Genomic DNA, 25,503 nt, shown 5'->3' with positions numbered 1-25,503 from the left:
TTTAAGGATCTCTTTTGACGGTGGGAGAGGTGAGGTTAAACCCCTTAGGGGAAGGGAGGACGAAAACAACGGTCACCAGGGGGAGAGCTTTTACCACAAGAGTGTTAATATGAAAAGGTAAAAAGAACTTCTCCTTGGACCTTATTTTTGGTGAAATTCTTCCCCTCTAGCTACAGGCTTTGTTTATGTGTGTTACCAGCACAATAGCAGGAGCTAGAAGGTCACTTGTCTCCCTTTGGATTTACATGACATTATTGCTAAAGCCAGCAGGCTGGAAAATGGAAAGCTTTCCAGGTCTGCCTCGTCTCCTGTTAAAGACAATCCAGGAAGCTGCGCAGCCTCTGTGCTGAACACTCGGAGTTATACTGAATCCCATGCTACTTGCTACCCTTTAATGCATATTCAAACAAAAGATACTCTCCGAGGGAAGCGTGTTATTGTGAACCTCTCTGAAACACTGGTATTGGAAGGCTGTTCCCCTCACCTGCCCCCACACGCTTGTGTCTCTCTGGGAGAAATGTTGCTCTCATCCTCAGAGTTGTCCCTCACCCTCCTGGTGGCTGCTGGGTAAAGAAAAACAAAACATAAAGGTTAAAAAAGAACTTTAGTTAAAGACTAGGTTGGATGCTCAGCTGATATTGGATGGGGCCAGGTTGGATGGGGCTTTGAGCAGCCTGGTCTAGTGGGAGGTGTCCCTGCCCATGGCAGGGGGGTTGGAACTAGAGGATCTTTAAGGTCCCTTCCAACTCTAACCATTCTGGGATTCCATGATCCTATGATGTGAGCTGGCTCAGATGGACAAGCCAAGAGAGCTGCCCCACAGCAGTAGGAGGCGAGGCCTCAGCTTCAGACCTCCAGGAGAGCAGTAGTACGTATGCTTAGGGAAGGGGGGGGACACTTTAAAAGTGGCAAATACTTCTCTCACTCAGACAGTCTGAAAAACAAACCGCATTCTCATTTACTTCAGGAAAATGCCATTTAGATTGTAATTGAGAAAATTTGGTTGTAACAATGCAAGCATTTTTCAGTGATGATCATACAGCTGATATTTTGTCCAAAAAAGGCAGTGTTCCTTCGGTGTCAAGGGAACATTTTTGGTGTGAAGGGTTAAAGAGGCTATGGCTAGAGCAGGAAGCATGGCCTATCATTAAGGAAACATAACACTTTTATTTGAAAGACTTTTTCAATTGCTTGTGATTTGCCAGATTTTAAACCAATTAAGGTGAAATTCTCCATGCTGGTTGCTTATTTTCTGCTGAACTGTATGGGAAAGGTTTCATCAGAAGTCATTCAGTCCTTTCTAAAAGAACAGCTGGGAAAAACTGCACTGCTTTGCCTATAGTGGAAAAACAATCCTGTAACTATATTACTAAGCAGCGGCATGTTTTGCAAGGGAAAGGCAGATACCTGATGGCTTCCGAGGTCCATCACTCAACACTTGGCGCCAGTGGCATGCCCAGCGGCAGAGTGTAAGTAAGTCCTTGGTTACCTGAAGTCCCACAGCCACCTGGAGGACTACATCCCTGTCTTGTGTCCAACACAAGCAATGAGTTGGCCAAGGTTGACAACAGGGAAAATTAAAAAAAGGAGACGAGGAACATGCAACGAGGCAGGGATGAAACACCAGCAAGGCATACTGGGACTGAAAACACTACACAGAGGAAACTGGGACTGTATTAAAAAAAAAAAAAAGATGGAGCAAAGGGAATGGCTGAACCAGGATGCTGCAGGTGACAGGGAAGGGAATTAGATGGTGAAAACTGCAAGTGGGATGAGGAAGTGTGTGTGTGCATGCGAGCGTTTGCGTGCATGAGCGTGTGCATACAGGCAGCCCAGCCCTTGCAGAACTGTAGAAGAAAAGGTAATGAACGGGGGGAGAAAAACAGTAGCTAGGAAGCAAACAGGAAAATGTTGTTAATCTTCTTTTTCAATAACTTTGTACATATACTTCGTTTTGACAATTAGCTTTCAGCTTGTCACTGCTGAAAAATGTGTTTGAGAAAAGTCTGAAGAGCAGTAAAAGGGAGAACTTTCTCAGCTGACTTGGACATCTTGTGTTGTATCCATTTACTGTTCCCAAAATTGCGTGTAGGAGCATGACCTGATCTTACCTCTTGATCTTCAATTGCCTTGTGGAGGACCAAGAGCCAACACTGTTATTCATTTGTACCAAATTAAGCAGCTCTGTTTACACTAGGACACACAAGTTCTACCTTTTCCTAAAAAAATCTTAATTTGGCTGGCCTGATTTGAAACTATCAGCTGGCCTCAGGCCCGAGCCTGAGGATGAACTCAGCTTTTTGGTGATGTGGGAGGGACTGAGGGTGTGGGCGAGGCTGTACCCCGCAATGGAACTTCGCCATTTGGAAGAAGTCACAAGCTGCGGATAAGAGGTGGCCCATGGGTCACACCGGAGAGCCGTCTAGCCCACGGCTCTGTCTCCAGTGGTGGCGAGAGGAGATGCTGTTTAGGACGAACACGTGAGGCTGGTTGTTATGTGCAGCCCTTTCCCCTAGTACACAGCATCCACAACTGCTGGATTAGGGATACTAGAGGGTACATTCCTGCCTCATCCTTTTAGCATACAGACCCATCGTTCATTAATTTGTCTAAGCCCTTTTTGAACATGCTGATACTGTCTGCCTCCAAAAGCTCCTGTGGCAGCAAGCTGCAGAGAGTCACTCCCCACTGTGTAAGCAAGCACCTTCTGTTATCTCTTTTACACTGATCTTTTGCCGGTTGCCTGAAGTGGCCCCTACATCCCATACCAGGTTCTGTAGGCAACAGTTATATGTTTGGTTTAACCAGCACATTCATCGTTTCATAAACCATGATTACATCCCTCCATCGCTTCCTTTGCTCCAGAGCAGAGTCCCAGTGTTTCCAGTCTTTGTAAAACAGCAGTTCCAACACCTCAACCATTTTTGCTGACCATTAACTCTACCACAAGAATGCACCATTTTTTTTCATGTAGCAGCAACATTACACCCTCTGTCCTGTTCCTAATAACTTTCTTATGATTCCAGTATTTTACTGGATTTTGTTTGCCATTGCATACTGAGCTGGTGATTTCAGGGAACCATCAGCAATGGCTCAAGGATCTCATTCTTAAGTTGTAACTCTCAGTTCCACGTCTGATATAGATAATTTCTTCCTAGATGCATTGCCCTGGACTTATCTATATTAAAGTGCATCTGCCACCTTTGAGCCAACTCAGTTTGGTGAAGTCCTCATGGCCTGTGCAGAACTTGACTGTCTGAAAGAACTTGGTATCATCTGCATACTCTCCAGCAGCACTGACTCCATGGTATGAGCTGCTTCAGCTGCCATTTTAAATGAGTTGACTTGGTTAACTTTCATAACTCCCTAGCAAACAGAAATCCCTGCAAAATCTCTTCAAGGTTTGAAGGCTACTTTCCACTTCTCTAACCTAGTGGAGCTCCATGGATTTCACTCACAAATGATTTGTACAGGTCAATAAAGCCAACTGTGTCCTGTCGGGAGAAGATTGAAGGGTATTGTCTTCAGCTGACTCTTAGCTCCTCAGAAAAGGGACTTTGCTTTATATTAGCGTCCTGGGGTTGTTCTTGATAAATTTGAAATTTGCAGTATAACCATACTGACAGAAGTATGAAGTAGTGCCTGGCACTAAGTTCTTGCTATGTCTGCTTAGAATAAAAAGATAAAAATGTGAGCCCCGTCCTTTCAGATGACTCACATAAGTTATAATGCGCATTCCTAATTGCCCTCCTGAGAGCTTTGCTTATTTATAACTTAGGGTATGTGGAAGCCCTGAAGTATGAGTGGGGAAGGGTGTCCCTGCAGCGGGAGTGTGGAGGCAGTGAAGGGCTTTCTGTGGTTGTAGCTCCATCTACCGGTACTACTTGGCCTGAACTTCACCTTTTAGTCACAGGCTACAAGGAACCTGTTCTCTTTGGAGGTCTTTGGAGGTCTTCTCTAATGAAAAAAATTATGGTATTCAGGAAGGAGATAAATTGCCGTGACTCTCTTCTCCTGATACCTTTTCATCCAGCAGAGCACTCAGACCTCTGAGAGATCCTTGTAACTTGGTGGTACCGAGTAAGTGGTGATACTGTAGCAGTTCTTCAATTTTAAGAGTTTTATGTGACCTTACACCTCATACACCCTGTCCAACATTGCCAACCCTAAACCAATCACAACCCATGAGTCAGGTCCTCCAAAATAAAGAGACCTGACAAATGCTGGATTTTTATCTTGGTGCATTCACAATTTCTAAGTCTGCCATGGCCACAAAGATTATTTTTCCCTTAATGGCAGAAGCTATTCCAGCAATAACTGATCCCAGCACCAGGATCCTTAAGAGAAAAAGCAAATGACACAAGGCCAAGGAAATTGTAATACCATTTGTTTCAAAGGTCAGCTCTATTTGGTGCTGAGGGAAAACTCTGTTCTTCCTTCCATTAGTGAAATTCCTCGCTGCTGACTGGACCTCAAAAGAAGTTGCATTTATATAACTAAAAGCAAAATTTGGCCTCTTGTTCATGATAAAATTTCTCTCTGAGGTAGCTCTGTCTTTTTCTAAGAACACTGGCTCCAGCTAACACTGGAGCTTGTTGTTTGACCATTTCGTTATTGGATATATTTACTTTTTACACTAGGTCAGGGACTGAACCTTGGGCTTTGGCCCAGGTACAGCTGTCACTGCTGTGGGCCAGTTCAGGCATGTCTTAGCACTCAGATGACACCTCTGTCCAAGTCCTCCTGCTCGTCCAAGCCCCATCCTGATTGGAGTCAGGGAACAGAGAGGAAGACAAGAAGTACTCCTGCCCTTCTTCCAGCTCTTAGAGCTGGTACCAAATGGACCTGGGAAGTGGAGAACATTTCCCTTTCCCCTCCTCTCCTGAATTGGGGCTTAAGGCACCTGATGATGATTCACCTTCCCTCTTATTCAAACTGCCCAAGGCTCTAAGCTGGCCCTGCAGGTTCCCCAGGGCTTCAGATCCCCGGCCAAGGTATTTACAGTTTGAAAAACAGGTATATTAAGGAGTCAAGTGCTGGATTCAACGCCAGATTTAATACAGGGGATGACTGTAGCCAAGTACGAAGGTCTTAATCTCCTTTTCTAATCAGCAGGCCTCCCACTCCATTTCCTCATTTGCCATAACTTTGTATGTTATCTTGGTGGAACCACCTTAAGACCATCTGTGCCCTTTAGTGCTACTTAATCATATCCCAATACACCACTTCAGTTCCTGGGTTGTCCAGCCTGTCCAGATCATGCTGCAGCTCCCTGCTTTCTTTCCAAAAATAGGGAAGAGACAGGGAGAAGAGGCACAGAGCATAGAGCTGGACAGTGTTCACCTGGACCCAGGAGACTGGAAATATTTCCAGGTTATGCAATTTGGGAATAGTAAGACCTATAATATCATTAATTACATTATTTGTTTATGCTACATTATGTTTTCCTCTTGAAAAGTAAATCACAAAGAAAAATGGCTATGGTCTTTCTGTGGGACAAAAAAAGAGGCAGCACTGTTTATAGAAACAAAACACTTTTTGCCTCGTTGGTTTGTCTCGTAAAGCCTATTGAACCGAAAACAACACATGTAACAAGGTAATATTAAAAGCTAATAATTTGTGGGCACTGCGAGTGGAACTGCCCAAGCATGTAATCGGATCACTAGGAAACCCCAGCACCTTTGTACAGGCAACGGGCCTGTGTGAGGTCCTGGCTCCACAGCAAGAGGAGTGCAGAAGGAGCCTTTTCTCTCCAAGGAACCCCTCTGGGCTTCTTCTGGTCTGCTCTTTATTGTGCCACACCACTGGCCCAGTGACACAAGTCACACTTTGCTGAGATGGCCAGGAAAAGGTGTTTGGATGAGATTAAAATCTCCAGTAATTCTTTTAAAGATTATTACTAATGCTGCAATCACGTATGGATCCACAGGGCTCAGTCCCTGCACAAGGGCCTCCCTGGAGCCAGGCACAAGAGGTCTGACGCTCGATGTGCTGGGCATAAGTGTACGAATATTCTGTCCATAATTTCCAGAATCCTTACAGATATTTGCAGTAATCACACAGCACGAAAGGTACTAAAACCACACCTAGACACCATCTGACTTGATCATTGTGTTCCCTTGAAAGGTAGCTCGACAAGTTAGATGCCAAAACTGAGCTCAGGTTTCTGAACTGAAAGGTGCTGTGTCCTGGCAGGCTTAAGGCAGGTAATATTTTGCTAACAACAAGAATTTAGGGCTTAAACATGTTGTATAGGAGGAAGTAGCTGAAACCTGCAGATTCCTGAGGACCTGGTTCCTTTCTTCAGACGCAGGACGTAGAACAACACCTCAAACAGGAACTCTAAGTAGCCTATTTACAATCGAACAATCAAAATTTAAGGTCAGAACACACAGAAACTACGTTTCATGTAGGAATGCCGATTTGGCACGTTAAACCTCCCTTTGACTCATAATCCTTCACAAACAGTCATTCTACCTTTAAACCCTGTGTACCTAATTGTCAGAGCAATACCACCGCGCCAGAGACAGAAGTGGGACAGGTCACATAGAGTCCCCGCCATACTGCTCCCTTCCTGCCCACAGCTGGGCAGGGCACCGACCTCTCACTTGAGAAACCAGGTAGAAACCAGGTTTCCTTTTCCCGCTCCACCACAGACCTCCTGCGTGAGGCCTTCAGCAAACAAGTTGCTTAGTGTCACTGTGTCCGAGTCTCCCACCTGTGCAATGAGAATAGCACTTCTGCTCTTTCCAGGAGCACCCTGAGGATAAAGAGTGAATGCTGAGCTGTTCAGGTTAGGAGGGGGTTTAGATAAGCACCATAATGCACCACAAGAAACTTAACCCAGCGGGAGAAAGGGGAACAGTGATGCTGAACTCAACTTCTAAAAAAAAATTTAAATACTTTCCATTACTGTTTACTGATTTTAATACATCACATTTGCTTTTTCTTCTGATGGTTTTCTTTCTGTCTCGACAAAGACCAACGTGTCGTGACTAACTGTACAACATACAGCTAAGAAAGAAATACAACATCCTCTCACTTTCACCTCAGTTTGAGAACTCGTGGTTCACCGTTAACCCACAGACGAGACCCGGGAAGCCTTTCGGTGCAGCTTGGACAGCCTGGCAATGGAGTGTGAAATGCATCAGGACACCAGTGTTCAGAGACCAGTTACACAGTATAAAAATGAAACCAGAACAAACAAGCTAAGAGTTTAAAGCTCTCTCAACACTATTTTTTAAAATACAGATGGGAAAATGATGAATGTCAACATTTTTTAAAGTTATAAAGCAAATGCAAAAATACAATGATTAAAGGAAGTGCAAAGGGAGTCAGCATAGTCATCTGGTTTTGGAAGCTAAAGTCAAAGACAACACTGGTCTAGTAATTTTCCAGCGCTTTTTCTTTAACTTTCTATGCAGAGCACAGATTTGTGTCATCACTGGTTCTGCCTCTCACCTTTTACAGATGTTTTACAGCTGCATTTTAAAGCAGATTTTACAGCAGCCTAACTTGACTCACTTTAGCAGTTATGACCAATGTACACAGCCAGAGAAATCGTGAGAATCTGAAGTAAGTATTAATAATCACTGCAGGACCTGTGTCACTTTATTTCCGGGGTTATTTCCAGGCATTCTAGCAATAAGCAACAAAATGTTGCTTCTCTCTGTACCCTTTGAAGGAAAGTCTCCTTAGAGAGAACTGATTTACCAGCAGCTACTACAGTTGTATCCAAAATACTATGAAATATCTTCTGATTCTAAGACTAGAGACCTGCATGGTATTTTAGATATTCCTGCACTGTAGCTTCACATCAAATAGAGAATTTTGATGAAAACACTATTTGGCATCTATGGTCTCATTCCTTTCACCTTAATTTCGTTGAGATAATTATCTCCCTATGCCCTCCCCAACTCCTTCCATTCTTTGGAGAGGTCTAAGCTTGCGTTCTTCAAGGTCATAGGCTTGGGGGAATTTTTGTACAGGGAAGAGTGAAACTTATTAGAACCAACTTGCATATATTGCCTATAATACCTATCACAAGGATTACGTGTTATTCCCGTAGCCGTATTTGCATCCCAGCACGCACATACCATTTCTGAGTCACACCTATCTTTTTAGCTCCCTGTATGGAGTAATACAAAATTAACTGCTGGCCTTCCCCTCCCCGCCCCCCCCCTCCTTTTTTTTTTCTTGAAAGAATGCAGCTGCTTGTTCTGGTGTGTCCTTCTTTAGATCTTCCTCAAAGTAGAGCAAAATTCCTTGCATACTAGCAGAAAATTTCCATTCTTTCACTCCTTTTTAGCTATGAAAGCCGTTCTACTGTAGTTTTTACCTTTATCTCTTCCCTGGCCTTTGTTTGTCTTTGATACTTAAGAGGGAAGTTCAGCCTTTCCTCACTACACAAACAGTTTCCATGTTACGCTAACCACACTCTGCTATCTGGACTTCAACAAGTAGCTTAAGAGACTTGAAGAGACTGATCAATCATCATCTTTACACCTTGGGTTTGAACTCAGAGGTTAGATACAAATGCCAACTAAACATGGGCCGCTTTTTAATTGACAGCATGTGTGGGATTCATACTCTGTAGGCTTAAATAGGCAAAAAATTAAGATCTTTCCCCCATCGTCCCAGCTGGCTGCAGACTGTAGCTGTGGCATGCGTGGTCTGTGGTGTGCAGTGCACATCCAGGTTGCAGGATGAAGGCGAATCCACACCAAAGATCAGCGCCCATTTGCAATGTCGTCATAGCCGACCTTACTCTTCTCCTCACTAATATTCATGCTGTGTCACATGGCAAACCGCTACACAAAACTAGCACCAATGTAATTGTGCCTTCTCAAGAAATCTTAGCCTTAATTTTATATGGCTAGCATCAGGTCAGTCAAAGCTGCAAGGTAGTTTTTTGATACTCTCTGAAGACAGAATTAATAACCAGACTACTGCCATAAATATATTAAGTAACTTTAATGCTGCTTAGCATAAGTCTTTGTAATATACTTTCATCCATATACTCCAGTGTAAATGCATTTTATACAATACGAAGTATTTTTAAAAGTCTATGGCTCTAGGTAAAACGTCCACAAAACAAGTTTTAATGCAAGTAGAGAATCAGAAAAAAAAAAAATACATCAGCCAGCGTACAAAATCTTTGGAAGATAAAAATTTCAGAAAACAAGATATACAAAAAGATCCCATTGCAGTAATTCAGGATGACCGAGTGGTTCCAGTAGTCGGAAGGGCTGCCACTCACTGCTATGTCATCCATAAGAACCTGTCCTGGGTCAGCAGGGACGGCAGGGTGCTACTAGGGGTGGCTGGCTCTCAGAGATCCTTGTACCTGACAAGTTTGACAAAGGAACCTTCATAGCAGACACCCTTGTTGTCTCAAGGAGAATGAGTAGGCCTGGGAATGAAGAAAGTCCTGTCTTCCCTCCCCCAACCACCACTGGTCTTTACAAAATATTCAGATGCACTGTCAAGATGTGGTGAGCAAGTTGTTCTATGAATGACAAGGAGCCTTCATTCCACCAGGTTATCAATTTGGCACTATTTCACAAGAGCAAAAATTATTTACTAGCATTATAAAAAAAAGTTTCACCATCTGCAAAATGGCATGACTGTTAGGGAGCAGACTGCAATGCTATTGTTAATTTTTGTTAAATTAATTTTCTATATGTAATATTGCATGTCATCATACAACAGGGGTATTCAAGAGAGGCTCAATTAAACTTCATTTGTGCCGAAAGCAAACTCCATAGTGGGCGGATCGCTTTACATTCCACTGCTTTCAGTAAGATGTTGCATAGGCATCTGTCCAAATAAAAACACCTTTACAACATTGCAGGTCTAGAATGCAACAAATAACACACTGCAAGAATCGAGGTCAGACATTATTCCCCATTTGGTAACATTCCATTCAAATTATATTGACTCACATAATAAGTAACAAATGCAGAACTTGAAGTAACAAAAACAAAGCTGTACTCCAACAAAGTAAAACAGTGCAAATATTCCTGTTAAACAAAAATATACCATGTATATACACACACAACACAAATGCACTGTTTTGTTTTGCAGTATAAATAGATCTGATTGAGCTAAATTCCTAAAACTAATGAACTACTGACTGACAGTCCCAAACAGTTTCCATTTACTAAGGAATACAGTAAGCCTTAAGGACCAAATGACGCGAGCTGGATATGGCTATAAAAGAGTATCAGAAGATTTCACTGGGTGGATATTTAAAGTATTTTCTCTGTACATCAAAGCTAATAATATATATACTAAGGTGGTATCACAAAGTCAGCTTCGGCTCTGGTCACGCAAGGAGCAGCACACGGAAAACCCGTGAGTCCACAAGGAGCCTCAAGGCTCTACCTGTGAGGAACGCACCGTAACGCTGCAAAACACTGAAGGCCCAATGCCAGGACTTAACAAGGGGGGAGCTTTTTAGCTGCCTATGCAGTTAACATGTTTGTTTAGTTTCCATTTTCTTCCTCTTCTGATTCAGCACTAGAATTCTGTTATCTGCTAATGACACATCTGTCTATCCCTGAACTCTATAATACCATACAATTAGTGTGCTTCTAATGAGGACACAATAAAAGTAAAAAACTAGGAAGGGAAGAGATGGAAACTTGTTTTCTGTTAAGGAAATCCTGATTATGGGTTATTTGCATTTCAGCACTTTAAAACAGATTTTAAGCAAAAAAAAAAAAGTCCTTTTGGAATTAGATTACAGTAAAACAGACAAGTAGCACTTAATTTGATCTGAAGTGGAACACTCAGGCATTAACCTCTCTTCAACTGCTATAGCCTCCATCTCCTTAATGCCAGGGCTGTGCTGCAACCATAACAAACAGCTGTTGCAAAGGCAAAAATCTAGAGGAGCAGCAAGGAAAAAAAGAAGAAAAAAAGAAAAAAGTGAACAACACATTATATTGTTCGACATTTTTTTTCTATTATAAATGCATACAGGAATACAAATGATTCAAAAGTTACCTCCCCCAACCAAAATGTTTAAGGTAAAGATTAAGGCAAAGTTTTCTCATGAACCTCTCTGTTATAACCCCATGTTATCGCTTTTAACTTGCTTGCTTCAGAAGACATTTTGAAATACAATCTGAAACAGAATGTCTGCATAAGTTATGGTACAAAGTAATCATGTGTGTATGTAAAACACATTCAGTTTTCTCTTATGTAGACTGATGAAACATTAATCTTAGATTTGTTTCCAAATGAATGCCTTTACCGGCAAACAACTAAGATGACATCCCTCTGAACAGCAGAACTCTTACTCACAGAAATACAGAAACAGCTTCAAATCTGGCCTCCTTGACCAGATAACCAGCCATTAGAACAACTTCCTGAGAAATGAAAAATGCCAGGAAGTTGCTATTGCTCAAGGGCTGAACTGAATAGGTTTGAACTGAAGGTCATGCCACAGCAATCTTGAATATATAATGTAAAACAGAAGGAAGAAACGAGAAACTGAATTGCTGAAAAAAATAGTTTCTCATATTGTCCATCGCTAATGATGGATTCTGTCTCTTACAACATAGAGATTCAGACATAACAACCTATCCCTTGCTTTCCGTATAAGAGTTAATTTGACAATTAAAGTTTTGAATAGGTGCTACGCCTTAGAACTATCACTCATCTAAAATGAACATACATACCTTTAATCACAGTATACAACAGTAATTTTCAAAGACAAAAAGGTAGCAACCTTTTGGATTTTTCCATGTAGATCACAGGACCGTTTTAATGACGTATTTCAAAGGATTATATTTTTTTTTCTGTATGTCCTGACTTTCTAATTATATACTTGTGGAAAAAATGCAAAGACACTAAAGACTACAGTTACCTGATACACCATTTCCCAGCACCTCTTAATTAAGAATACTGAGGCAAGTTACAAAAGAGTCTCTTCCTCCCCTATCTTGACAGGGATTTGAGGGGCTTGAAGAACTGAATTCTCTCTTGGAAAAATAGTATGGAAGGGGGAAAGGATCCCTTGGAGCCCCCAGTACCCTGTTGTCAGACAAAATGACTGAAGTGAACGTATATTTAGTGGGATCTGAACACACTGAACAAGGACTGAAGACCTACACTTAAGGGTAGAATTTCAGAGACTTGCTTAGTATAAAGCTCTCCCTCAGTTCAGGCACAGCTAACGAGACACCATGTCTGTCCTTGTGCCATATGGCCATACAGGGATCAGATGTGCTCGAGTGTGTTACTGGCAACTGGATAATGGTGATGCACTCTGGACTTGGAGACTGACAAGCTCACCTCACCCCTTCAGGGACTTGTTTGCTAAAGCAAAAGGCCTTTCCTTTTTATTCTCCTCTTGCAGAGAGAATGCGAACCTTACACCTTATGTTCATCTGGTTTTATCTTAAGATGAACTTAAGGTGTTTACTGTGCAAAATTTATAGTGTATTTAGTTTTAAGGACAACAGATACCCACAGAGGGTTTTTGGAAGCTTAATAGCTTCTAATACATACATACAGTGATTAGGTTTCTTAATACATACAGTTCCCTAAGGTATGCAAGACCCTCGGAATGGTAGAAAAAAATAAGAGCAGTAGTTTCAGTTAAGTTAAGCCTCCTGGCACACCTCTACTTGTCCTTCAGGAGTCCAGCAGGGAGAAAGATAGACTGACTCAGCCATGCACACCCACAGCACCAGATACAGTGATTCAGTGATGATGCAACTACAGTGAGAAAAATGCAGTCTGAGCTTAGGCTATCAATAAAAGCGCTCTAATCCTTGCCATAAAAGACAACAGGGCCCTTACAGATAACTTTTATGCCTGATGTAGTTAAGTATATATCTGGAGCTTCACAAGGACCTAGTCCAAGGTTTTTTCCCCATGGCATGTTCAGGACTATCTAAATGGTATAAATAAAAAGGCAACTGAAAGTTTGAGCACAGAAGCATAAATTCACATCTGGTGCTTTCATGAAGGCTCAGTTGTTATCCTTTTCTTTTATTCTACTAACCAACATTGCTTTTACAAAATATCTCATCTAAAAATTATAAGCTGCAGTAATCATATATTTAAAACACTCTAGTGAAGAGTAGCAAATGAGCACCTATGACATTACCATTAGCTTATTTCAATATTTTTTGCATGTCACTGTTAGACACTATCTGATGCTCTCAAAGACAATCCTTTCTCTCACAGCTCCCCTTTCTATTCCAGCTTGCTGTTCAGTTCCCAAGTTGAATGGTTGGCTACAAGGGCTTACAACAGACTTCCATTCCCCAGATACAAATATTTGAAATACATACCGAGGCTGCTATGCTTATGTTATATTCATGATCATCTAGAATCTTCTCTTGTGTGGTGGAATTGAATTTGCGGGGAAAGTGATGCAGAGATGTAGTTGCTGCTTGCAGTAGAAAAGCTCCAAAATAAAAGACAAAAGTAGCCCCGTGGAAAAGAAAATCCTGAAAAACAAATAAACAGAATCAGTCTCGGCTGCAATACATGTTTAATTCTTCTGGTCTCAGTACAAACGAAACCCAACATTGAAACATGAAACGAGCACTGATAACAATAACTTTAGATAAGCAGGGTTAAATCCATCCGAGAGCTTAACCTGGACAAGTTTTCATAGCTGCGTGCCATTATAAGCAATTCACTAACATAATTAGTGACAAAGGGCAACTCTCCCTCTCCCCAAACCCTATATTCTTTCAAATTAAGAGGCACATGCTCATCTATATGTATATATGCTGACCTTTTAGATCTCTTCAAAGCTATTAGAGCTTACAGAACTCTCCCTTCTTATGGCTTAGATAAAAAATAGGGGACATACAGGCCAACTTTATCATAATTCATGCAATACAATACAAGCTTGCAGTCCCCCCAGATCCCTTCTCAGCTATAACCTAAGCTCCAGAAGTCCTCCTCCACGCTTAAATTTTGCTTCTGTAAATACCCAGAAACACCTCAGCCTTGACACAGCTGAAGTTTACTTCCTGATACAATCAGAATCCGAGAATTGAGGCATTTCCCCAACTCTCTCTGACTTGGCTCTACCCAAAATACAGGAATTCGGAAGTACTTCATGATACTGTGGAATAAAATGTCTGAGACTTGAGATGACAACAGTTAGGATTTACTTTAAATATGCTTCTCTCTTGGCCTTCTCTAGGCGACTCCCTCCTCTGTGGTGAATCCTAGCTGAACACAAGGTTTAGACGTCTAACTCTCATTTCTGGATTCCATTCCTGGAGCACATGAAAAAGCAGCTCTGGTGCCTAAATCTCTTTGCGGGTTTTATTTCAAAGTCCAGTGTTCCACACAGTAAGACCCAAGATATGGTCCAGTACAGTTTTAAAATGTCTAAGATATTCTTCCAATATCATCTTCTGTTGTTGAGTCTGCAAAGCTGACATTTGCACTGCACTTAGCTCCTGAATCCATACAACATATACTGGGTTCTGTAACTATACCTATGCAGATCCGCAAAAGCCATAGACACAATTTTTAAAATTATACATAAGTATATATACGGGTTTTGATGATATCCACATTATATAGTCTATCTCCAGCAGTAATTAACTCTTTCTTCGCTTTTATTCCACTTGAGTGCAATGGACTACCTGTATGCCAAGAGTGAGAATCCAGGGTACACCATGTGAGTCCATCACAACAGCAGACAGCATTCATACGCACTAGAAACTACTGTTCAACATTCTTACCTACTGACTGACTGATATCAAAGTGAGAATGTGCTGCATTTCCTTGTTTAGAGAATTGTTTCTTCGTAGATGTGAAATTTTTCTTTTTATTGAATTTTCTTTTCAAACCCATCAGTTGTTCCATGTTTGATAGCAGCTAAAGCTACTTAAATCACACCTAGTCAGTTTTGATAAGTTACAATATAAGCTGTTACTACTGTTTCCCATTCCACTTAGATCAGAAAATAATTTTCTCTTAATTAAGAATCATTTGAGGTTAGGTCATAGTGTGTACTGCTTTTCTTAATAACTGCTCATTAGTGGGAATCCAAGTTTTGGCAAAAGAGCTGCAGTAATTTCAAATTTCTGGTTTTCCATCCTTGCTGGGTTGTTGGGGTTTATTTTCCATTTTTTAAAAACAACTACTTCCTCTTGGAGTATCACCAGGAGGCCCCACTTACATCAACAGAACTGAGAAGGGGACAGAGGGTGGCTTCCTGACCTAGCTAGATAGCCTTCATGTGCTAGCCTTGACAGATCTCAAGCTTTGGGCATAAGACACGCTCCCTCAGGCTCGAGCTCTGCTGTATGTCTGTACCTCATAGCAAAAAACAGCATGAGAGTGCTGAAGCATCAGAGAAGCTGCACTGCTCTGCTGCAGCTGGGGGAGGCACTTCTCCCCACCAGACGCTTACTATGGTGGCTTCCCCCACTCACTGGCGCCAGCAGACAGACACACACACATTTCATGTCACCGCCTACGTGCACCATGTCAGACTGTGTGCAGGTGTGTGTTCACTGCGTGACAAACACTGGACCTCCTGTCATGGCCTGACATAAACATTTCATAGCACAGGATTTCAGCAGCTTGAAAGGTCTGCGTAAACCCATAGGTAATCAGGACAACCATTATTCTTGGGCTGCTAAATACCTAGCATGCAACTATGTCAGTGTCACCGGCTGTACGCTTTTGCCACCACTGCTCATGAAGGAGCACAAATAGCTCCATGAGGAAGACAGTGGTGATTGCATACAGGAGAGGTATTTTCAGAAGACAAACTCTTTCATTTCCTTCATTCTCACGCCAAACCCTCTAATTTCCTTCTCCTGGCAGCAATTATAGTGAAGCTATGTAGCATCAGTAAGGTTTCATGCTCATACGTTGATGGTTTCTGTGACCAAAAAACCCCAAGATCTTACAAGGGAGGTTTTTTGGTTTTTTAGTAATTGTTAGCGTGGTGCATAACTCCTCCCTGCCTCCACACTTGTATAATCATTGAAACCTCATACAAAGTGTATGTAAAACACTACCAGATCTGCATGATAGGTTAGTTCACATCTAATTTTGTAAATGAGTGTGTTGTGAGTCAGGCTATAAAGGACAGTATTTGTCATACCATCTGGCTTAATACAGTGATGTACAGAGTGATGTATCTCCATAAGGTCCGTATTTCCCCCCATCTTTTCACTCCGTACCATCTTATTTTTTAAGTACCTGTATTAGAATCAATGGAGCTACTTATGATGTTAGGTATTACTAAATGCAGGGCTGTTAGAATCCCATGCTATTTTTCGAATTTACATTTAAACTCCTGGAGTCTTAAACCACATTTGTTCATGAATCTCTAAATGAAGCTATAATGGTCCAATATAACTAAGTCATCACTCTTCCCATTTTTGACCTAATCTAATGACCTATAGCTTCTGAGTTCTATTGTAAATTCAATTTATATAATAGCAAAACCCACGTATTTATCTAAATAAATGCCAACCTAAAACAATCAGGTACACCTTTTTATTTTTAGTAATAAAAATAGTTTCAGTGTTTCTAGTAATTATTTATTTGCAACAGAAGGTAAAAAATCCTTTTGAAGTGCTGCAAAAGAGTTTACTGCCAGCAAGTTACAGAACATTTGGGTACCTGAAAATAGTGGTCAAATGATCTATCTAGTGTCATTTTTGTTGACAGCTGGAAGGGACTGGATTTCCGCTACCATGTTAGAGATAAAACGATTCACTCTGCATTTATTTAAGATGTTGACTTAGTTATGACAGCTTTTTAGATTAAGTTACAGAGTCCCACAGATGCAGCTTTTATACAAGCCGTGTAGCAATTTCCTGACATGGGAAGTCTTTCAGTAATTTATCATATACAAGGGGACAAAATTAACTGCACAACAAATCACTGCCAGCATCAAGTAGCCAATGTGTAAGACAGGCTTACACAACTGCTATAAGATCACCATTTGTATAGCATTTTCAATCTCTAAAAGGCTATGCCCTCACCCAGCAACTCTTAAATAGATGCATGATTGTAAATTGGCAAACAGTTTCAATGAAACCCAGGACACTATTAATTTACTTAAGTTACGCACATGCTCAAGGGTTTTGTTGCATCATAACTTATGAGGATGTTGCAGCATAAGTCTCTGTAAAGGCCTCTGTAATTGTAACTCATTATTAGCCTCATTACTGCCTGTATTGTGCTGGAAAGCTGACACTGTACGTATGTGTATTCACTATCAAAGTGCAAAGTTTGTTCCAATAGAATCCAGTCTGTTACCACTGATGGGCTTTGAAGTTATCAGTTAGAGCACCAAACTCATGAAGCTCTTTGATTTGCTTTGAAAACCTTTTGTTTTAAGGGACTGTCTGTGAATAACTTGAACAGATAAATAACCACAGATGTTGATACTGAAGCATGCACTTCCAGCTATGATCAATAGAAACAGGAAAACCAAGCTGCACAGGAGGAAGGTGAAGGTGATCAGCAGTTACGAACAGCCATACTCTAATATTTTAGAAGTTCTGTTCCTTTTGGAAGATTTTTTTGGATGTTCCCATTCTGATCACAGTTTTACCACCTCTTATTACTCACTTCCAGTAATATAATAGAGAGCTATACCATCTCGTACTCAACTACTGAAGTGCTAAAAACTCAAAAGTAAAAAACAATTAATGACAACAGAAGAGTACACATATTAGCAGTCAATAATCTGAGGTATCCATGTTGTTGGTAAAAACTAGAGTCAACGTTTCCCTTTTTTTATAGGAAGGTTTAGCCTGTGAGAACTACTGGCACAAGCTGTAACAATCCATTACAGCAAGAATCAAGTTTTGTCTTCACAACAAAGAAAGGCTGAGCAGAGTATAATGGTATCTGTAGTCTCACTAGTCTTCCTCTAAGATAAATGTTAAGTTTCCTAAAAAGATGTTAAGCTATATCATACTGTAGGTGATGCTGTCTTTGACTGCCTAAGGTCTAACAGCCACCCACCGATGCTGCCCTAGCTTTAAAGAACTGACTCAAAAGTCAGCAGAAGACTTTCTTAGGAACTGGAGGAGACTTCCTGGGTGCTTTAGTCCAGTCTGTGCAATCTCAGACAAACACCACCACGCAATGTGTTCACAAATGTATCACTTCCTTTACAACATTAGATGTATCTTTCTATCCCCCATTATTCACAGGGTGTTACTACCACTTCTCTAATAGTCAGAAAATATTTTCTGATTTCCAGTCCACAATTATTTCTAGCCATTTAAACCAATTTGTTGCGATGCCTTGTTAAACTAGTCCTCTTCCTGCTGCTCATGCATTTCGTGTGCTCATAGAGGACAAGTATGCTCCTTCAATCAAAAGTTTCAAAAGCTGGTCTCTTCCAGCTTCCATCATCAAACAGGTCCTGTAGTTCCTCTGTCATCCCTGTACTCTTTCCAGTTTTGAATTTCTCTGTTTTGAAAAACTTTTTGCTAAAACAGAAGTCTGGGCATTAAGACTTAGGATCTCATGAAATGATTTTCAGTTTATAAAACAAAGGGAATCCTTAAATAAAGAAAAAAATCTTACCGTCTGGTTCCAGTTGACAGCAATTCTATTTGCATAACCAAAGAGGAACACACAGAGGAACACAATGGACAGGAACCACGAAGTCACCGCTACAAACATTACCCATCCCTGCAGCAGCGGCAGTGGAACGTGAGTAGAAGCTACCAAAATCCAGACTATCGTTCCAAACAGCTGCAAAGAAAGGAATACAGACGATCAACTGAAAGATAACTTTTATTCAGTCCTTTCTGCCTAAGAATTAATATCACACATCAACATGTCCTCAGATTACTTTTAGGAACCAAGAGGAAGCACTTCAAAAGTACTCAGAGAGCCCAAGTGCAGTTCTCAGAAACAATAGGCACTAAGTGGCAGTAAGAGAAGCCACTCTGAAATTCTTAAAAGCTCTTAAAATAGTCTTGAAAATGGGATTTACAAACCTAGGTGACTTGCGTGCTGATGCTGAAAATTTTACCCTTGCTCTCATTTTGAGGGAAATAGAAGAGATGTGAAAACACGGCTCACACACACAAACATTTATATATGTAATCTCTTTATATATGCTAAAGTTAGCATGACAAGGACGTACACCAGATTTGGATTCAGTCTCATACTGTTTAGCTTTGTAGTCCTAATTAGATGAGATACAGAAAAGAGAAGAAACTGCATTCTCTTTTTCCATGCATTTGTAATAAAAAGCTGAAAGAGAACACATTAAGCAATAAAGAGAAAACTGGAATACAGAATAAGGCAAGTTGTAAATTATGTTGTAATGGCTAGAAAAACACACAGCTTTCCAGAATTTTCATAACCCAGGGAAGAATTCAGGACTGCCAATTTTCTTTTCAGCATACCGATTGCAGTGCATGAGTGGTGGGGATGCTGTGCTATGATGGGCTGATGGAGAATTTACACACTCTAAGGCTTGCCTGGTTTAATCAACTCTTGGCCTAATAGTTGGTACCATTTCTCCCTGCAAATCCTGCCTCTTTATAAAAAAGGATAACTGGAGAAAATCATAATTGCCTCTGAAGTATGTTCATTTATAACAAAAAGGTTTAACTTCATAATCCAACCTGCTGTGTAGTGACAGCCACGATCAATTTCCAAGCAATTTACTACTTTCCTGTTCAAATCCTACAGATTTACAACTACAAAGTCAGAGGTTACATTTTCAGCTTCAGAGAACTTTCTTTTGACTCAAGGTTGGATGAAAGATACCTTTCAAAAGATACCTGCTGTAAAACTAGTTGGTTCCTCTCTCATGTTACACTGCAGTAGCATGTATGTAAAGATGCATTGCTAGTCTCAGTTCAAAGCTCCCAAAGGTTTATGTATTAGCCTTCAAGTTGTTCTCTAAAATTCCTTTTTTAGCTGCTGTGAAGAATCAAACTTTCTCTCATTTCACAAGACTGCGGGTGCCAGTCTGTTACTCAGAGACCAGATAGTGATGGGCAGTGAGGAAGCTGAAGGGATAGCAGAAAGTGTCTGTTAAACAAAAAGCAAAGACACGTGGAATGTTTTCAGTATTTTGAATATGCAATCTTTCTTAAAAATAGATTTAGAAATCCAGCATAGAGACTGCTAATCTCAGCACTCACTGTCGTGCCATTTCCCTCACACTACACCTGTCCACTTCAGCTGTATAATAAGTTGGCCAACCTAATTAACCTTTTGTTCCTCCTGACTCAGGGCCTCATTTAGCGCCCGGACCTGTGCTCTGAGCTCTTTGCCCGGGTGCAGTTTTCCAGCTGGCAGGGTGGGATCCATCTCACAGACTGGGACCTGAGCAGCATTCAGCTTCGACACCCAAAACAACCAATATTAATAAAATCAGGCCCATAACACACGCACACAGTCCAAAACTGGTGTAACGCTCCATGGGTCTGGGGTTTTGTGTGGCTCAGAGCCCTCAACAGGTGAAACAACCCCGCTGAAACCCATCTCCACGGGCCTCCTCGCTGCCGCCCCTCCAGGGCCGCCGCCGCCCGGCCCGAGGGGAGCAAACAGGCCGGAGGGAGCGCAGACGGGTCCCCTCTGCCCTTCCCGGCACAGCCCCGCGTCCCAGACACCGGCGCCGGAGCGGGGCGGCCCGGGGTCTCCCCGCTGCCGCCGCCTCGGTCGCCCGCACCTTTCCCGCTCACAAAATGGCAGGTGAGGAGCGCGGGCGACGCGGGGCTGCTGCCCGGCCGGCCCCGGGCAGAGGCACGTCGTCGTGTGTCCCCCGTCCCCGGGCGCCGGGGGAAGGAGACGGGCGCCAGGCAGCCGGGCGCGGAGCCGCGTCGGGGCGCTGAGGGGAGGGAAAAGCGCGGGAAGGCCAGTGGCCGCTGCCCCCCCGCCGCCGCCGCCGCCTCCTCCCGTCCCCGCACTCACGATCTCCAGGAAGATGACGGCTCCCGAGTAGGTGCGCAGTATGTCCAGGCCGGAGGGCAAAGTGACCCGGGGCGGCGGGAAGTAGGCGGCGGGGTTGGGAGGCGGCGGCATGGACGAGGCTTCCCTGGGCAACATGTTGCTGTGGCGGCGGCTGCCGAGCGCGGCGGGGACGGCCGAGCGGCGGCCAGGTGGGCGAGGAGGAGGAGGAGGAGGAGGAGGAGGAGGAGGAGGCGGCGGCGGCGGCGGCGGAGGGAGCAGGTGCGGGCGGGCCTGTGCGCGCCGCCCCGGCCGCCTCCCTCCTGCCCGCCCCAGCGCCGGGCCCGCCCCGCCTCGCCCGGGCCTGGGCGGGCGGCCCCGGGGTACCGGGCACCGGCCCGGCCCCGCTTCACCGCGCCCGGAGGGAGGCGGTGTGCGGGCAGGGGCAGTCTCTCCCCAAAGGAGCTGGGCCGCGGCCGGCCGGTGGCTGCCGGCTTCCCCCGGAGCGCTGTGAGTGTCGGCAGCGGTGTGCAGCCCTCCTCCTTCACAAGCCCTGAGTCGAATCCAGACAAACTTAACGGCGTTATTTCTTAAAGCCAGTTTGCGAAATGTTGCGATTTACCTTCTTTACTGAGATTCTGGAGCGCGTCCAGAGAAGGGCAACGAAGCTGGTGAGGGGTCTAGAGCATAAGTCTTATGAGGAGCGGCTGAGGTTGTTTAGCCTGGAGAAAAGGAGTCTGAGGGGAGACCTTAACGCTCTCTACAACTACCAGAAAGGAGGGTGTGGAGAGGTGAGGGTCGGTCTCTTCTCCCAAGTAACAAGTGACAGGACAAGAAGAAATGGCTCAAGTTGCGCCAGGGGAGGTTTAAACTGGATATTAGGAAAAATTTTGTTATGGAAAGGGTTATCAAGCCTTGGAACAGGCTGCCCAGGGAAGTGGTGGAATCGCCATCCCTGGAGGTATTTAAAAGACGTGTAGACGTGGTGCTGAGGGACATCGTTTAGTGGTGGTTTTTTCAGTGTTAGGCTGATGGTTGGACTCGATGATCTGAAAGGTCCCTTCCAACCTAGACGATTCTATGATTCTGCTTACAGATATTTGAGGCTTCAAAATTACAAGGTTACGCCTTTTTTTTTTTTTTTCTTTAAAGGAACTTAATAGGTCACCCATTCAAAATACCCAAACTATTTAATGCGTATATTCTTTTCATTCAATCTGACTCAACCATGCACAACTACTTAAAAGTAATAGAAAATGTTCGTCTGATGTAAAAAGTTTTGGGTAGGTGCAAATCTAGAAAGGTATGTGTTCATCAGACCACTTACAATTCATTTTTTCATGCTTCTTAGTGTAAATATCTTCTCTGAATGCAGGAATTGTTATTATCCAGCATTTTTGCTATTTCTCCTTGTGTGGCTTAGGATGGAGTGTCCTGTCGCTGCAACGACTAAGCACAGCTTCAGCCTGTGTTATCCCATGCAGTGTTTCTGAGTGTTTATCCTCAACTATTTTAAAGATTACATTTTAAGAAGGTTTCATGCAAGTCTATGCAGCTGCTCTGGAGGCTGAAACAGCTGGGGCGTGAACACTGTATTCCTTTATTTTTAGTTGTGTGATGTCTCTCGGTTTTTCTTTTATGATGACAAGAAACACCCCGGCCTGCGATGCCTGCCATCCCCACCCCAATCCGAGCTCTAGGTGGGGAGCAGCTCCTCTAAACACAATACATTCGTGCTTCCAGCACACCTTGTACATAAATAGGTTTGGGACACTTCTAAAATGCAGTAATTGACACTTAACTTTTAAATCATGGCTGCTCAAGGATGTCCTAGTTTGCCCAAACCACAACAAAGGAGGGAGAAGCAACAATTTGTATTCTTTCTTGTGCTCTCTCCTCAGCCCTACACCCCTTGCAGCTGGATGCACTCTTAAGAAGTGGGAGATGTGGGATTGAATCCCTGTTAGGCTAAGGAAGGCACCGAGCCTGGCCTCCCCCGAGTGCCTTACCCCATCGGTTATCAGATAAGAAGATGGATACCACTTATTCCTCCTCTAGGCCGATTTTAAAAGTGGACCTTGTGTCCCATCCATTTATCTTCAGGGAAGGGCTCCAGGCTCTGGAGGCACGTGCCTACAGGTCCTGACTTGGGGGCGTTTTGGAAGGGAATGGGATTCAGACTTGTGCCTAAGTGATGAGGTGTAGGCGGTTCATTCTTGGGGGTGCATTCTGGAGACCATATGTCCAATTAATTTCACAGTCTGGCCCTAAATCTGTTGAGACTGCCCTGCAGAGGGAGAAATCTGAGTGGGTGAAAAACTGGGTGGATCAGTTTATGATTCGGAACAAGAAATATGATTATCCTTATCTTATACAGAGGAAGTACAAATAACACTTGGTCATAAAGATTTCCAGTTTTATTATCCAGCCACGCAATTAATCTGTGTGAACTCCAGCAGCAGTGGATTTTACTGATGATTACATACCATGTGCAGTCATTTTTTCTTGCTTGTAAATACCATTCCTTTTAACTTGTACATTCCTTTTAACACTGATTTTCTTGAATTTTATGAGGTTTTCACAGTAAAGTCTAAGTTTCACTGTTAGATGTATGTATATACAAAAAGCCTTAAAGTAGGTTTATGGCAATACTTCTTCCTAAATCCTGATTGTTTAAATGAAAGTAGCTGTTTAAATTATTTTTAGTGGTAGGATTTGCTTCAATTCCATGTGGGATTCTTCATATACTGTTTGAATCTTTAAAAATCTGGATTCTTTAAGAGACTGGTATCAGGATTGCATTTTTAAGTTTCCATGGCAAAACCACATGTTTGTGTTGGACTGCTTTTTAATAGCATTTTTATGGAAGTAATTGCATCTTGGCATGTTACAGGGTAAACTAATGATGCTGCTTCAAGTCCACCAGAGTCAACAAGTAGACAGGAGTATATTGATTCACTGTACATAGAAAGGTCTGTCTATACAACCAGAAGGACTAAAAAGTCTCTTAAATGACTGTTACATAAAGTTCAGTCTTTTTCCCTTTCATGTTCTTATGCTTTTGGCAGCCTAACATACAGTTGGATTTGTAGCAGAACTGCAAAACACAGTTGCTATCATTTTTAGAAAATAAAAATTATTGATGATTTAAATTCCAAGTGTAGTGATATAATATGTGCATATCTTCAATATATATTGAAATTAAAATACCTGGTTCTGAATGTTGTAATTTTTCCCTTCCCCCAAATGACTAATCGTTAGAAAAATGCATTAAATTATGAAAATCTGTGGTCAGCTATTAACCGTCACATATAGACTCAAGGGATTAGAAGTGATAAATTAATATTTTGAGAAAACAGACGTACATCATCCTGGATATGAAAATTACTTATACAGCAGTCCAACGTTGCAAGATTCAGACTACCTTTTGTGATGTATGGCATGATGCTTGTGGAAGAGCTGAGTGTTTTTAAGGACAGTAGAGTTACAGGTGAAAGTAACGTCAATATAAGAATTCATGGTCCCTAACACCGTATCTGAGTGTGTTACCAGAAGCACCTCTGGAAGCAGATGTAACTGTGCTCATCTCATGTCTGGTGTTGCAGCATGCACAAGGGTGGTCTGTCAAAATAGCCAAAGGGGTGGAAAGTTTAAAAACAATAAATGACAGTAACTCTATTCTCTACCCATGTGGCTCTGTTTGCTCACAGGCAGATCTGCACAAACAGATCTCCCTAAGCCAGAGCTGAGCAAGGCTTTTCTGATAGTATCATGATCTGCTTCTTTCTTCCAGTTACTTTCTTGATCTGGAGGAAGCTGCCCCCAAAATCCCTATGTGTTTCTTTTAGATTTGCAAAGCTGCTCTTTCTTAAGAAAGAACACAGACTCTCTTAATCCCCTAGTTAGTTATATATCAAAAATAGAAAGCCTGAAGTTGATTATGTAAAACACAGAGTGTTTTGTTTAAGGATGAATTAATTTAATGTGCTCCTGGAAATTGCATGTAGGAGTCTAATCTCATACTGGTGCAATCTCAGGAGTTATTCCTCTTTAGCCAGTGAAATTAAATAGGCATAAAACTGGTTTGCATAAAGTGAATGATAAGGAAACCCTTTAGCGTCATTTATATAGTGTATTGACTCAGTGGTAACAGAATTTCAGTGTCATGGTTGGACCAGTGCATATTATGAATTAGAGTGCAAATACCACCACACTGTTGAGGTTTCTTGGGAGGCAGCATGACAGTTTTCACTTCAACAGGCAGGGCCAGGCTTTTGATTGCATGCTGCCCCTTTCTGCATCATCAAACTAAGGGAAAAATAACTGTTGAAATCACTTGCTTGATCCAGTTAAACCAAGCTTGGGATGCCTGCCAGAAAGAGGAGATGAAGATAAATGTGCCACCTGTTTGGTCCACCAGCCCCAGGGATGGCTGGTTACCAAATCGGTCCCCAGAGTAGCTTAAAGTGGTCTCAGAGCTGCTCTAAGGAGTGATTTTTGGCTGGTGCATTATCCTGTGGTGGTACTTTGGATGTGGCCTCTTCCTGCAGAAGTGTCTTCTATGCCTAGAGCTGTGAGAGGAAAGGCATTGACTTGGCTACTTTGGCTCTCTATGGTCTC

General features: G+C 42.5%; 1 protein-coding gene across 2 annotated transcripts; it reads right to left on the bottom strand.

Annotated features, from left to right (window-relative positions):
* Nucleotides 1-530: 530 nt before the first annotated feature.
* Nucleotides 531-21,379, bottom strand: MAL2 (mal, T cell differentiation protein 2). Of its 2 annotated transcripts, none has more exons than XM_063327450.1 (4): nucleotides 20,908-21,379; nucleotides 18,556-18,726; nucleotides 13,311-13,469; nucleotides 531-563 (listed from the first exon to the last, which is right to left on the bottom strand). In XM_063327450.1, the coding sequence occupies exons 1-4, from the start codon at nucleotides 21,040-21,042 to the stop codon at nucleotides 546-548; spliced, it is 483 nt and encodes a 160-aa protein (XP_063183520.1). In that variant the 5' UTR covers nucleotides 21,043-21,379; the 3' UTR covers nucleotides 531-545. The 2 variants fall into 2 exon arrangements, with proteins under 2 accessions (XP_063183520.1, XP_063183519.1); XM_063327449.1 differs by lacking the exon at nucleotides 531-563 and adding an exon at nucleotides 8,215-10,890 and having other exon boundaries at nucleotides 20,908-21,377.
* Between the last annotated feature and the right edge of the window lie 4,124 nt (nucleotides 21,380-25,503).

Source organism: Chroicocephalus ridibundus, chromosome 2, assembly GCF_963924245.1.
Source record: "Chroicocephalus ridibundus chromosome 2, bChrRid1.1, whole genome shotgun sequence".
NCBI classification, from domain to species: Eukaryota; Metazoa; Chordata; class Aves; order Charadriiformes; family Laridae; genus Chroicocephalus; species Chroicocephalus ridibundus.
Note: the sequence above shows the minus strand (reverse complement) of the source record. Positions and strands in the feature narration are given on the sequence as shown.

Excerpts from the sequence above, each read along its gene's own strand:
- MAL2 (XM_063327449.1), bottom strand. The coding sequence starts at position 21,042 with ATGTTGCCCAGGGAAGCCTCGTCCATGCCGCCGCCTCCCAACCCCGCC. Across the intron at positions 13,470-18,555 it reads CTGTCAACTGGAACCAGACG|GATTTTCTTTTCCACGGGGC; the intron begins GTAAGATTTTTT and ends TTTGTTTTTCAG. Across the intron at positions 10,891-13,310 it reads ACATAAGCATAGCAGCCTCG|ATTTTTGCCTTTGCAACAGC; the intron begins GTATGTATTTCA and ends CTGCTCCTCTAG.